Source organism: Strongylocentrotus purpuratus, unplaced genomic scaffold, assembly GCF_000002235.5.
Source record: "Strongylocentrotus purpuratus isolate Spur 01 unplaced genomic scaffold, Spur_5.0 spur5_scaffold_15, whole genome shotgun sequence".
Taxonomy (NCBI): Eukaryota; Metazoa; Echinodermata; class Echinoidea; order Camarodonta; family Strongylocentrotidae; genus Strongylocentrotus; species Strongylocentrotus purpuratus.
Genome location: NW_022145600.1, coordinates 16,770,117 through 16,784,038, shown reverse-complemented (window position 1 = coordinate 16,784,038; position 13,922 = coordinate 16,770,117). Strand labels below are relative to the sequence as shown.

At 34.8% G+C, this 13,922-nt stretch overlaps 1 protein-coding gene across 6 annotated transcripts in view; it reads left to right on the top strand.

Annotated features, from left to right (window-relative positions):
- The first annotated feature begins 2,968 nt into the window (after window positions 1–2,968).
- Window positions 2,969–13,922, top strand: part of LOC577425 (LIM domain-binding protein 2) — a 62,518-nt gene continuing 51,564 nt past the window's right edge. For 3 of the 6 annotated variants that reach the window (XM_030985692.1, XM_030985691.1, XM_030985687.1), the window contains exons 1-2: window positions 2,969–3,133; window positions 13,491–13,736. In XM_030985692.1, the coding sequence (XP_030841552.1) occupies window positions 13,681–13,736 (56 nt within the window). In that variant the 5' untranslated portion in view covers window positions 2,969–3,133; window positions 13,491–13,680. Of the gene's footprint in view, window positions 3,134–9,669; window positions 9,874–13,490; window positions 13,737–13,922 lie in introns of those variants that run through there. The other 3 variants (XM_011674556.2, XM_030985690.1, XM_030985689.1) reach the window with 2 other exon arrangements.

Genomic DNA, 13,922 nt, shown 5'->3' with positions numbered 1-13,922 from the left:
ACATCCCCCCCCCCCTTTTGAGCAAAAAAAGAGAGGTAAATTTCTGGTCAACAATTTTTTTTTTTTGTGCCGGGGGGGGGGGGGGGGCAAGGCCCGCTCGCCCCCCCTAAATTCGCCCGTGGTTATATAATTTGGGAAAGTTCTATTCTTTTTTTTCTTAAATGTGATCCTATGCAGGGGTGGCAATCCTGGGGTGGGGGCAGGTGGGGGATTTTGTCAGGGGTACTCATCCTCTCCCCTGAAATCTGCGTGAGAAATGTTCCCATTTAAAGTTGGTAATGACTGTGACAGGCATCACACTGTTTTGACGTGTTACAAGTTGCACATAATATTATTCAGATTGAATTTTTGATTGTTTGATTTTATTGCTGCATTTATCAACATAATAAAACATAAACAAACTAGGTTGGCCTACGTACATTTGTATCATAAACACAGGTTAAAACGAATACATAATCATATCATAATATAAAACAGATACATTTTTATAGCTTTAAAAAAGCTTTGACGTTTGACGTTTTATTAGACAAAAAATCGTTGTACCTTTCCCGACTCTTAATCGATTTTAGTCCCCCTCCCGCGCGAAGAGCGGAAGCTTTGACGTTTCATTAAATTATTAGAGAAAGAAGACGATTGGTTGTACCGTTCTTGACTCTTTATCCTTAATTTGAACTCAGTCTCCCCCTTTCCGCGCGAAGCGCGGAAGCTTTGACGTTTCATTACATTATAAGAGAAAGAAGACGATTCGTTATAATGTTCTCGACTCCTTTTCCCTTTTTCTTCCTACGTCCTCTTACTTTTTTTCTTCTCCTTCTTTTCTTTTCTTTTTGGCCGGCCTCAGGAAAGGTTTGGTCGCCCATATTATGGGCGGCCAAACCTACACATGTATATAATCAGAAATTAATCAATTATTATAACAGCCACATAATAATGGATTTTTTTCTTCTTCTTTCAGGCATATCATGAACTACGTTAAGTGTAAATGTGTATATTATGTTATGTAAGTGTATATCTTTTGTGAAACGTTTTAGTTATGTTTTTATTTATGCAATTAGTGTGTGTGCGAGTGCTTGTGTTTGGAGCGCTTATTAAAGCATTACTTGTAAGCTGATAATAATTTACACTTCATGACAGTCTTGAAAAAAAGAGACGTAGTACTAGTGGTTGAGAGACTATTCCAATTTATTGAATGGCGTCTTCATTCCCTCGCATAATTGTTCAATTTGAATTAGTGTTTACTAAGCGAAGCTTAGTTACTTTGTTCAATATCATTATTTACAGATCTTGTTTGTTTCTTTTTCCGTTTTTTTATAATCATGTGCAATCGTGCATGGTAGCGATTAATTCGACATATCTTTGTGAATCAAACAAACATGAAGAAAAGAAACTGAATAAAGAAACTTTGGGTTTTATGAGGAATTTTGTCCGACCGTATCAGTTTACCTAAATATCCAGGAGTGGTATGGAAATGTTATTTGTTATTTTCATTCAAGGGATAGGTATCTTTAGGGAGGTGAGCTTTATTTTCTTGAAAAATATATATTTGTTTTAAAGTTAATAAATCTTATCAATATTTTCATGCCTTATATATTAGAGTAGGCCTACAGCCTATAACAATTATGTATTATCTATTATAAAATTTGCGAAGATTATGATTATGATTTCAAAGAATTTCTGTTTCATTGTGTTTTCGGTAGAAATTGAGGTTCTGTTTTACAAGTTGATTTGCCGACAGAATTAGTTTGGATAGTTGCCCACGTGCACTAGGTTACATACTCTACCGTGGTTTGTATATCTATATATCTTCCACATATCCATGGGATATTTTGGTATGACTGTGAAAAGTAAGTTACAAAACATAAGGGCGCCATCTTGAGAAAGTATAAGTTCAGTAACAATAATGTGCCTGTGAATTAAGACTAGTTTCAGTTTTAGTCTAACGTTTCCAGACAAAAATGTTTGAATAGTAAACTAAAATGACATTAAACTTTTGTTTGATACAAAAAGCTAAGTTTGTTCATTTTTTCCAAATAGTATTTTAAAATAATGTTTATATCGACAACAAAGTTATACAAATGCCCCAACAAAATTGTTACACCTTTAACTTTAGTACATTGGTTTTTAATGTGAGTCTGCAAAAATAGACTATATTGCTTCTGCCAAGTAGTTTTTATCTTAGTATGTCAATTTTTTTCCTTCTTGTTGTTGTAATTTTTGATAGCTTGTCATGCAAGCAGGCCATCAAACTTACTAGCTTCCACTCCGATTTTAATTCTCTCTTTAATTAGAAAAGAAACCAAACAATAAAACTAAATTAAGTTTGTAGTTCATGTATAGACGAGTTACGTTGTGAAACACACAGGTATGAATGCTTTATACCTCGGAGAATGCGACATAGATAAGAAAGGGACTGAACCTGAAAAACGAGACACTGCCATGCAGGAACAAACAAGCTAACAAACATATACGCGGCTGGATCTTACTATTCTCTTACTAAAGATATTTACAACTAAAACATTTACCCAAAATAAATGAATAATGAATTATATAAGACACAATTTGGTTTTAAGTTTGAGAACAGCAGGCCTATATAGTCCTTAGGTTTCAAAAATTGCCCACAACTTGGACGAGCGTTTAAATTGGTTGTCTTGTTTTATTTCTTCTTCAAAATTAACAATTATTAAACATGCAAATATATTTTCTCTCTTTTTTGCAAGTTGCCGATAGCCCTATCAAAATTGGCTGGCTGAAAAAAGCAAGTGGTGGGGTGTTGTTTTCAAGAGCGCAACCTTTTTTTTCTCGAGCTTAATTTAGAGTGCAAGCTGAGAGAGAAAGAGAGAAAAATGAATCTTCGACTATCCCTTTAAAATTTGTTAATAGTCTTATACTCCAGTTGTTTTTGTATTGAAACCATGCCACGAACGGCCTCTCATCAACATGGAGTAAGCAGAAGCGGTGTGTATTATTTGTACTTACGACTCGAAAACAACTAAGCAATTATGTCGGCTTCGGGTAGAGACCTTCGGTAAAACAGTGATGTTCATTTTAGAAAAACAAGCATGATTACCGAGCTCCAGAGCTGTTTTCTTAGGCGAGAGGAATACTTGTACATCGATATTGATATTGTCCATTGGTAAGTTTTATTCTGGTCTCCATTTTGCTCAATTTGATATCGAAAATGCACAAATAGTGAGTCCGTACAAATGGGCTTGCACGTAAAACACTGGGGCTATGCGCTCTGTATTCAATTTGTACACGGCTTCCGTAGGGTACCGCTCTGCAGCCAAGATCGCGTTGCTTTAGCATGTAGATGCTGGCTCGCCTACCCGAAACTGTGGCTTGGAACTTGTACGTTCGCTAAGATCCCACTGCACGCGACTGTACTCAGACTTAGCCAGATTTAGAAGACAATCATACAAAGAACAGCTACAGCTAGCCTTAGTTATGAAGGATTACTAATTTAGAAAAGAAAATCAAGACACACCTAAAGTTAGACATTATTTATTTTCTGCATGGCTAAAAAATCAAGACAATCACAAATGCCAATTTAACGCTGTTGGCGTTGCCTTGTATTAGTTTTTCAGTTTTAGTCTGAGCATATTTTTTCATCATTTGCTGTGCAGGTTCACTCTAGATCTACTTATGTCATGTCTGTAGCTAGGACAGGTCACTACAAATACAATTGCAGAAGCTATATATCGAAACTGAGTCTGTTATGAATAAGTTTGACAGTTACACATGCTCTCTGTAAATGTGTGGCCGCCTGTGACCTTAATTCTCGGACTTGGCACCCTATTCCTACTCCTGAGTCCTAGATCTAAACTGTTACTGTTTAGTAGCAACAGTTTAGCTAAACATTTTTGTTTAGATACAATCAATGAAATGGTGTCTTGTCTTTCTTTTTATGCCCACAATCAAACTCAAAAAAGTTTATTATTATTGGGGTTGATTGATTATTTTTGTTGCCACATTCATTTGTACGATGGGGTGTCCAAAGTTTATGTCCATTAAATAAAAAATATGAAGTGATATTTGATCTGGGATTTCTCATATTGTATATCAATTTATTTAGATTAAATACTAAATAAACATCACAATTCTAGACCATAAATGATGTAACTAGAAAATTCATCGTCAAGAGGATTCTGGTGATATTGCGGATCTTGGATCAAAATGCACTACAACTGGAGTAAAATTTATAAAAGCAAAAAGTCCTTATAATGCGCATGAGGGTTTACAGCTTGATTTTCCAAAAGAGCGATCCATCAAAGGTAAGATAATTACATGAATTGGAAGGTAAAATTTCACACAATGAGTTGGTATCACTTTTTACTTGCAATTTTCATGACATCTTGAAGTGGGAGATTTCCAGACCCTTGTCGCGTCAGTAAGTTGAAACAATTGCAAAATGTTGCAAAAGTTGCAGACCTTTTCTTAATATTTTCATAGTTTTTTACCTAAATTCAAAGAAAATGTTGTAATTTATAGTTAATTCACATTCCTCTTTCCTCTAGTGGTATCAGATTTTTGGACATTTTTTGAGATTATGGAACTGTGCTTGAATTTAGGTCACGCACGAACTACTGATAGGGTTCACTACCATACATGTTGTAGGTGTTACTTGATCTCTTATAATCTGGTATATCCTCTTGACTTATTCTGATATTATATAATTATTCATTACTATATTTTTCTTCATCTTTGAAGTTTCCCACTATCAACTTGTAGCCCAATGCCAGATAACATCATGTTTATGGTTCACACACAAATTGTATATTTAGTGGGAGAGAGAGGGGAGCATAAGATAGAGGAGAGCATAAGATTGAGCTGAAATCAGCACCTAATATGCAGTTAATGAAACCAATAGGTATGAATAAATAAAGAGTGAGATAAAAAATGATCATAGTCTCTGTCACTGGTTGTATTTTATTTTTGCAATAATTTGCAAATTCCAAAAGTTTGATATCAGAATATGGTTGGAAACCTCTAAAATGAAAAATTATTGATTAGTTTTTGCTTGTGAAAATTTATACCTGTATTAACATTTATAGGGTAACATTAAATGTAGCATGTTACCAGTCATTAAGAGAAAAGGAATTTTGAGTTATTTGGAGATTTTTAGAAATAAAAAAGTATGTCATCACACACTATGACTCAGTTGCCTATGGGAGGTTTTTCTGTAATATTAGTGATATTTAAACTCTATCTGTAATTAATTCCCTGGCAGTCTGTACTATACTGGAAGAAGAAGAAGAAGAAGAAGAAGAAGAAGAAGATAACCACTTACATATTTAGCAGAAAGAATGAAATAGTACTTTTAAGTTTGTCAAATAAAGAAGAATGCCACCATTTGATTTTGATTGTTGACATACACACTGTGTAGAATTCAGTGTCTATGTGTGACTGGAGAGCAAATGGATGCCTTCCAGACAGAAGTGATGTCCAATGTGTAAATACATGTATGATTTAGTGTGTTGGGATATGACTGTGTGTAATGGCTTCATGTTTGCATACCTGTCATATCTGACGTAAACCGCATCAGGTGTCAGGGTAATTATGGGTAAATTCCATCTTTCTCACTTGAGCCTTTGTTTGGTTTTTATCATGGACCCTTCTGTGGTTTCATCTTTGATGACTTTTGGTAATATTGTAGATATTCTTTTAATATTTTATTTTTATTGTGATTTTACATGAAGATGTCTGAAACTATACTCTATTGTAGAATATGAACAAAGATACTAATAGTGTTTCATTATTAGTGGTCTTAAACACCCAACATTTAAGATTTATCCTGTGAAAATACATACGGTAATCAGAAATCAGGATTACTTTTAAGCTTAGAGACTCCTGTACATGTAGATTACTTTGAAAAAGATTTTCTAAGAGGTGATTGCTAAATTCTTTTTTGTATTAAGAAATTGTGCAAAAAATTGCAAACTGGTTTAGTGGATAAGTCTCCGCAGTGCTAACATTCTATTGGCAAAAGTATTTGCCACACTCGACCCTGGTGTAGTAAGTGTGTAGGCTGCTAGTGGTAGGATATTCATTGAATGCATAGAGCGTTTAAGCTGCCAGAGCTAAAGCTGAAGTAATAATGTCCAAAGTCCTTTGGAAGCCCATGGAGATGTTATAACACAATGTGACATTTTTGTGACCTAACATATTGTTCAAGGATTTTGTTGTTGTTGAGCGAACAAGAAAATGGTAGGTTAACAATAATATTGTTGTACATTACATGTAAAGCAGGAACTCCTACAATGTACATGTACACTGTATGTTATTGTTTTTTTGTAAAAGCAATACACTGTATGCAAAGAGATAAATGCTAACCTTTTTAAACTATTAATCTTACTGTAGGCTTTAGTACATTAAAGATATTATCTTGGCCCATAAACAACAACAAATTGTGAAACTGAAACTAATCATGAAGTACTTATGAAACCTTCCAGAAAACCTAAGGGTAGGTAATACATCCCTTGAAGTAAATCCAGGATACCACAAAAAGGAAGTACCGGTAGATTTTTAAAAGTAGGAAATGCCATCGAGGGTTATTGTTAATTCATTGACATACAGAGTTTGTGGTTTCTTGGAGTCTCAGGTGCATTAGAGGTAAATTGATGTGGTGGAGTTGCGTAGTTATGATACACTCTGTAATTGAATTTGTATTTACATCTTGATTACTTCTTTAGTGTACATTTGAATGTATTCACAAGATACACGAACATGTACAAATGGAAACTAGCACTATGCACATGTACAAGAATTCTACCTTCCGTCCTTTCTAAATTTGTCCAAAAATATTCCAAAAATATTCCAAATATTGTATGAAGAAAGCTTACATGTACATGTATGCGTGGGTGTCAAAGAATTTTTTTAAGTATTCGACCATTTGTTACGAGTTTGGGTTTGAGTGCATTTTATCTACACAATAATATACATGTAGGAATACATGTAAACAGGCAAATGTGACTCAAATTTAGTATGTCATCAATAGAAATAGAATTTGAATTTGATTGTAAACATTTCATGAAACTGATACAGTAGGTTTCTGTAGCATTTTAAATTGGCATGTGTGACACATTTAGCAGCGCACCCATCTTGCAGAATCAAGTCTAGTCTGTGATTCATGTTTCAATAATTAATGTCAACATAATATATTCAGGCATAGCTTCAGTTCATATTACATTGGGGGAAAGTGAATATCTACAGCACTGTAAGTTTGTAGACTGTACTGGAATGGGAGATTGTTTTGTGTATACTTTTCATTTATATATTTTATTAGTAATTTGGAAGTTTAACTTTGAAGCAAGAAATACAGATCTCACAAATCACAATACTTCTTAGGATGTTGATGACAATAAGACAATGTACATGTGGAAGTGTCGTGGTCCAGTGAATATGTCACCGGACTGTGGATCCTGCTGCGGCACCATGATAACTTTGTGTTGGTGACTGTATTGTGGCCAAGCCAATGATGCTATTAGAGTGTTGCATTGAATATGTACCGGTAGATATTTTTGCATATTTTTTAAAAACCATTTTAATCTTCTAGTGGGAGCATGGGATAGATAATTTGCATAGTCTCTATTCAACCCACACTTTCTATTTAAGTAAGAGCGTGCCCCATGATAAGTGTCGGATGGTGACTGCATTGTTGGCCAAGCCAATGATGCTATTAGAGTTTTGAATTGAATACATATTTAAAAACATTTTTATCTTCTACAGAAAGCATGGGATAGACAAATTGCATAGTCCTTGTTCAACCCACACTTTGTAAGTAAGATGTTTGGCCCATGATAAGTGTGTGATGGCTACTGCATTTTGGCCAAACCAATGATGGTATTAGAGAGTTGAATTGAATAATAATATGTAGATTTTTGTGCATATTTTATACAATTTTAAACCATTTTATCTTCTACTGAGTACTGGGAGCATGGGATTACATAGTCTTTGTTCAACCCTCACTGTCTATAAGTAAAGAGCGTGGCCCATGATAAGTGTGTGATGGTTGACTGTTCATTGTGGCCAGCCAAAGATGTTATTAGAGTGTGAATTGATTGTGGGGGAGGATGCATACAGGACAGTGTAATGCATCAATGGTTTGGATGAGCAAAGGGTCACTTGCTCAAAATCTCAAAAATGAAAAATTGAAGATGGGAGAAAAAGTCAGGCAACATTGCTGATAGCGTGAGATTTTTTTGAAATGTATTGAAAAAACTCTTGGAGAAACAGTAAAATTTGAATAAAGAGGAAGTTGGAATGTTGTATTCATGTACATTGCACAATCACACAGGAGTATTAAACACATTAAATTCTAACAGTTTAACTTTCATTAATGTACATAATTGTAAGTAAATGAAGCACAGTCTTTATGCATCACCTACTGCACACTGGTCTCAGTTTACATAGATCTGTTTGTGATTAAAGAACATAAATAAAAAACAAGCTTGCACCACACAGGGATTGTAGTATTGTACATCTGTTTACATGAACATAAACCACAGATTTCCATTCCTAAATTCCTGGAATATGATCGTGGACCATGCCCTTTTAGAGTCACCTCAAATATTTCTACATGGAAGGTTTCTATGCCAGAAATAATAATTTGGTCTTATACACAGGTATTGTACAACATGTCTTTTCTCATTTGTCCCAAATTTCCCTGCCTAGATTCCTAGAATATAAATACATGTAATAATAATAATAATATGACAAATTTATATAGTGCTTGTGACGAAAGTTTCAAAGCGCTGTACATGTACACAAATCAAAATTACTTCAAACAAAAATCAATATTACTAATGGAATTAACATTACTCAAATTACCAAGAAAACTAAATATTACTAACATAACTTACCAAATTAACATTACTTAAATTACCAAGAAGATCAAACATTACTAAGATTACTAAAGAAATTAACTTAACATGTAAATTCCTTGGAAATTAACACATTATATCAGTAATAGCAATAATAAATATTAATAAATATTAATCACGGACGATGTTTTTTTAGAACCACTTCACTCTTTTTCTACATTGAAGGCTCCAACATGCTTGCCAGAAATATAATTTGGTATTAGGATATAAAATATTTGTTGGTGTAGTTATTAATAGCAAAAGAGTTTTATATCGTACTTATAAGATATATATGCTATAGTTTACAATAAAATTGTAAGAACTCGTTCATATCTGGTGAATAAATAAGGAGATACATGTACATGTAGGATTAAGCTCCAAAATTTGCATTTCTCAAAAATATGAATAGTACTGATCCTAAAAATACATGTTTGAAGTATGTAAACATGATTTCATTTTTGACCCTCTTGGGGACACATTTGGTATATATATATATATATATATATATGTTAAAAAATCCATAAAGACTAGTTCAATTCAATTCATTTATTTTTCCTCTTTCAATTGTTCATATTCACAATGATGGTACATTTTAACATATTCATATACATATATACATATAGATCAGTTTGCACAATACAATACATTAAAACAAAATAAACATGAAATGGAAAGGGAAGGAGGGCCGACTAAAAAGCAGAGCTTGTAGGGTTGTAAGCCCCCCTGTAAAAGTAATTATTATGAATTATTATCAGATAAATTGACATTTGGAGGAAAACAAATCTATGGTTTATGATGTTTCCCTGTGTTTCTGACATTTGATCTAACATTTACATGTATGTGCAGTCCTGTCCAGATTAATAAACATCTTGCAAGAGTTGTTGAGCGTCGGTGTCAAGAGTGTCAGTTCAGGTCAAGATAACAGCATGGCAATTGGTCTTGTTCAAAATGACAATCAGTTCACATCTGTTTCATTGTCTGTCGGGAGCAGCGGCATGGCATTGCATTTTGCTGGGTAGGTAGACTTGAAAATTGGATGACGGTCAATAAAGAAATCTCATTTCCCAACTTTTCAAAATGTCCATGCCTGGAATGATACAATATTTTGCTTTTCTTCACTCGTGTAACAGGATGCCTCCTGGGACCCGTTTCACAAAGCCTTTTTTCAATGACAAATAACAAAAATCAGTGACATTCTGCTGATAACCAATCAGAAGCAAGGATTTCCATAGCTTATAACAAAAACTGTCATTTGTCACTGATGACAAGTTTTGTGAAATGGGGCCCTGAAGTGCCCTCACATTATTGAGAGGCCACACATTAGTTTCCTGTGATGTTGACTGACTCCCTAGCAGCAATGGGCCCTCTCATTCAAATGATAAAGCATATGGCAGGGCAGTACACTATCAGGGGCCCCTGATACTTGGGCACCTAAAATATAACTCTGGTCCCCCCAATTTCAAAATTTTCATGTAGGGCCTACTAACTGAGAAAAGTTAATTACGGACAGACCCCCTTCCCCAAAAGTTAGTGTGGAGCTCTGCATATAGTCATTTCTGTCTTGACCTTTTTCACCATGACCTTTAGGTATTATTTGAGTAGGTTTTTTGTGCCCACCGACTGGCCCAAGTGGGGATTTGCCCCATTCAGTTTAAAACCAATGTTATTTTATGTTCGGTCACATACACCTATTGTGCAAGTACATATCTTAATGTCTGGGGTTTACAGCTAGAAATGGTTTCATTGCTGGTCCACCAAATGCTTTGCATAGTCAAAGCAATGACAAAAGTATCAATAAATATCACATTTTAGTGACCTTACTGGCGGTTCCGCTCCTAAAATTTATAAGGGAAAACCCCTTCCCTTACTCTGTGTTCAAGATTTACATGTACCGGTACCTGTATATGCATCAAACACCATGCTTTTGAATACCAGTTCACATCTGTTCGAAGTGCGTGCCTGGGACATTAGTTACATGTACATTCCATCTTGTATCTTCATAATCAAGAGTCAGTTCACATCTGCTTTAGATTTCCATACTTTGAGGAATTCAGTTTTATACCATACAGGTACTCTACAATTTTCATGAGTTATTCTTTTCAAGATTGCCAATGGTTTAATGTTAATGAGCTCACATCTATTTAAGATGTCCATGCCTCACATAGAATAACACTTGACAACATAATGTTACTGTATAAATAGAGACGACACTACTGATAAGGTAATGATCTGAATAAACAACGACAAGATCTTTTTAAAGGATTTTCCTCCAAAGCCCTGTCTAGGTTAAAGCATGTCTTCCACTTTATATAAAACACTAATAACTTAAAACATACAACTGTAATTTGAATATGAGAATCTTGTTCAAATTGAAATGTTGCATTTGTAGTATGAATGCAGAAGGAGGAAATGTTGTTTTGGAAATGCTTTAAATAAATCATTTCGCTATGTTAAAACTTATTTTGAGGAAGAGATTACAGTGTGTGTAATACCAGAAGGGCTTTAACTCATATCCATTTACACAGATAAAACATCCTTCTGGCGCTTAACTCGTGGTATAACATCCACAAAATACAGCACTGAAAAATAATCATACAAAATTGTCGGAAGGTACCCACTATAAAAAGTGAATTGCATCAGTCATCACACCATTCAATCAACACTTTGTCTCATCAGCCCATGTTACTATATTCACAGTCCTTTCCATACAATACAGGCATGAATATTTTTCAGAAACCCCTGGAAATGTCAGCATAGCTGCTATGTTCCTGGGTGTATGCATACCCTAACCCCCCATTCAGACTACGTTATAAACATTTATGGTATGCTTATATGAGAATAGTATGTGGTAAGGGAATTAAGTTTTTCTAGTATGAACATCGTATGTTCTTGGGTATATGCATACCCTAACCCCCCCCCCCCCATTCAGACTATAGATAATTATGGTTGATTATATGAAAATTGTATGGAGTAATTAAGTTTTTCTAATATGAACATTGTGTAACAAAACGTTAAAGAAAACACAATTTTGAGCCCTTTTTTCAGAATGAGAACTCAATGAAGAATCTGCATCCTTCTCTAGTCTGAATGTCGAATCGTACATATTCATATTAATGGGTGTGGCATTTCGTGAGTGTGAACTGATGATTGGGCAGCTGTCATGTCGGCTGATCTCTTCAAAATTATATTTCTTATACTAAATTATTGTCTTGTCTGGATGCCCCTTTCGCTAAACGATGATTCTTTATTTATCTATTGAACGTTTTGTTGTGCAAAATTCATGTAGATTTCCTTTAGTATGAACAGGCCATAGGATAGAGAGAGAAAGCTCCTGGAGCAAAATTTCCCTCTCCCAAATCAATTCAAAGTGCACTGGTTGGGTGATCATCGTAATAAAGGTCTTGGGGAAAAGCACTTCAGACCCGGGTAGTCTTCCGTGTTGAGGCGGCTTTGTTTTTAGCCAAGATCCCAGAGTGTGAAAAGTACAGATCGTGAGTATTTGAGATGGATATCAAAGATGCAGTAAGACACCCTTAAAGTCAAGGAGGTTGTCCTCTGTGCAGTGCTCGGTATAGGACACTCATACAATGTACATGTAACTCTGAATTCCCTCAAAATTGTTTTGCTTGTTTTACGTTTTTAAATTTTGATGCATTGTATGACACACTGTCATTATAGAGCCTGTCTGTGAAGACTATGATTGGAGACATTTTTTATTTAAAGGGACAGAAGATGTGATGAAAAGAGCAATAAGAATGCAACCATAAATAAAAGAAGGGTAACAAGATCGATGGATAATGAATCCTGCTGTGGAAGGAATTATCAAATCAAGTAAAATAAATCATTAATACTCTTAATACCATTTCTCCTTTATGCAATAAAATGTGATTGCAGGCTCTGCGGAGCTGCCTTCAAGTTTATGACATGATGTACAGTACTTCAGTAATTAAGTGTGTGAAGAGCAGCATCACAACATACTTTTGTAAAAATATATAATTTATGAGCTATGATGAAAAAAAAATTAAATCAGGAGTGGCCACTTCTAAAACTGCATTTTCATACACAAATCATGTACTTGTCATTACACCTGGTAGCCATTCTAAACTTTGTTATCAACTGTAGAGTCAATGAATTCATCACAACATATTAAGGTTAACTGATTTATTATCCTCTCTTTTTATGGAATCTTGATTTCCGTTAATGGTAAAAAACAAATTCTCAAAGATATCTGCCAAATGATTTTGGTAGGAAATGAACAATAATTATGGATAATTAAGTACATTTATGTAAATAGAATTGTAGTCCTGACCTATTTGCATATCAGATGGTCTCATATGAAATTATTATCAAGTTGTTGTTAACTTGTTACCTTTGTTTTTTAAATGTATCTGGTGCACAATTGAGAAGTAGTTTAAAACGAGACAAATTCCTCTTCAATACAATTCTGTTTCTAAAACTTCATGTGAGCTATTATACTTGTTTTGGGGTTTCTTTAATGTTTTCCTTCATGGAAATGTATGCTCTTGGTACGTAGGATTTGCCTGTAGTCTATGAAATATGAAGTCATAAGATTATCTCTGAAATTTCTGTCAAGTTAATCATGTTTTTTTTTTTCCCTCTTTTTTAATCCAGATAATTGCTCAACCTCATCCTTTCCCCCCCAAACAACCCCACATTCCATCTTAACCTGGCGACGACATACGGCTCCAAGATTGGGCTACAAACCAGAACACCAAACGAAGAGTTCGTCCTGCCAGCGTTCCCGCCGGAGCAAAACCCAGCCCTGGACGGACCGGGGGACAGACCGAGGTTTCCGTTTGGTATGCCAGCGCCGGGAATGCCTGTACCGATGGACGGACGCGACCATGGTTACGTGCCGTAAGTATTTCTTTCATCCTTTTCTTGATGCGTTTGACATTTTTATTCCTGTACCAATGAACAATTTTGCATATAAAAATATGTGTACATTTTGTGAAAAATGTTGGGTCTTGATGACTAGAAATAAAAATTTCTATGCAGATTGCCTGACATTGTCATACTACGCCTACTTTTCATCTATGCTTT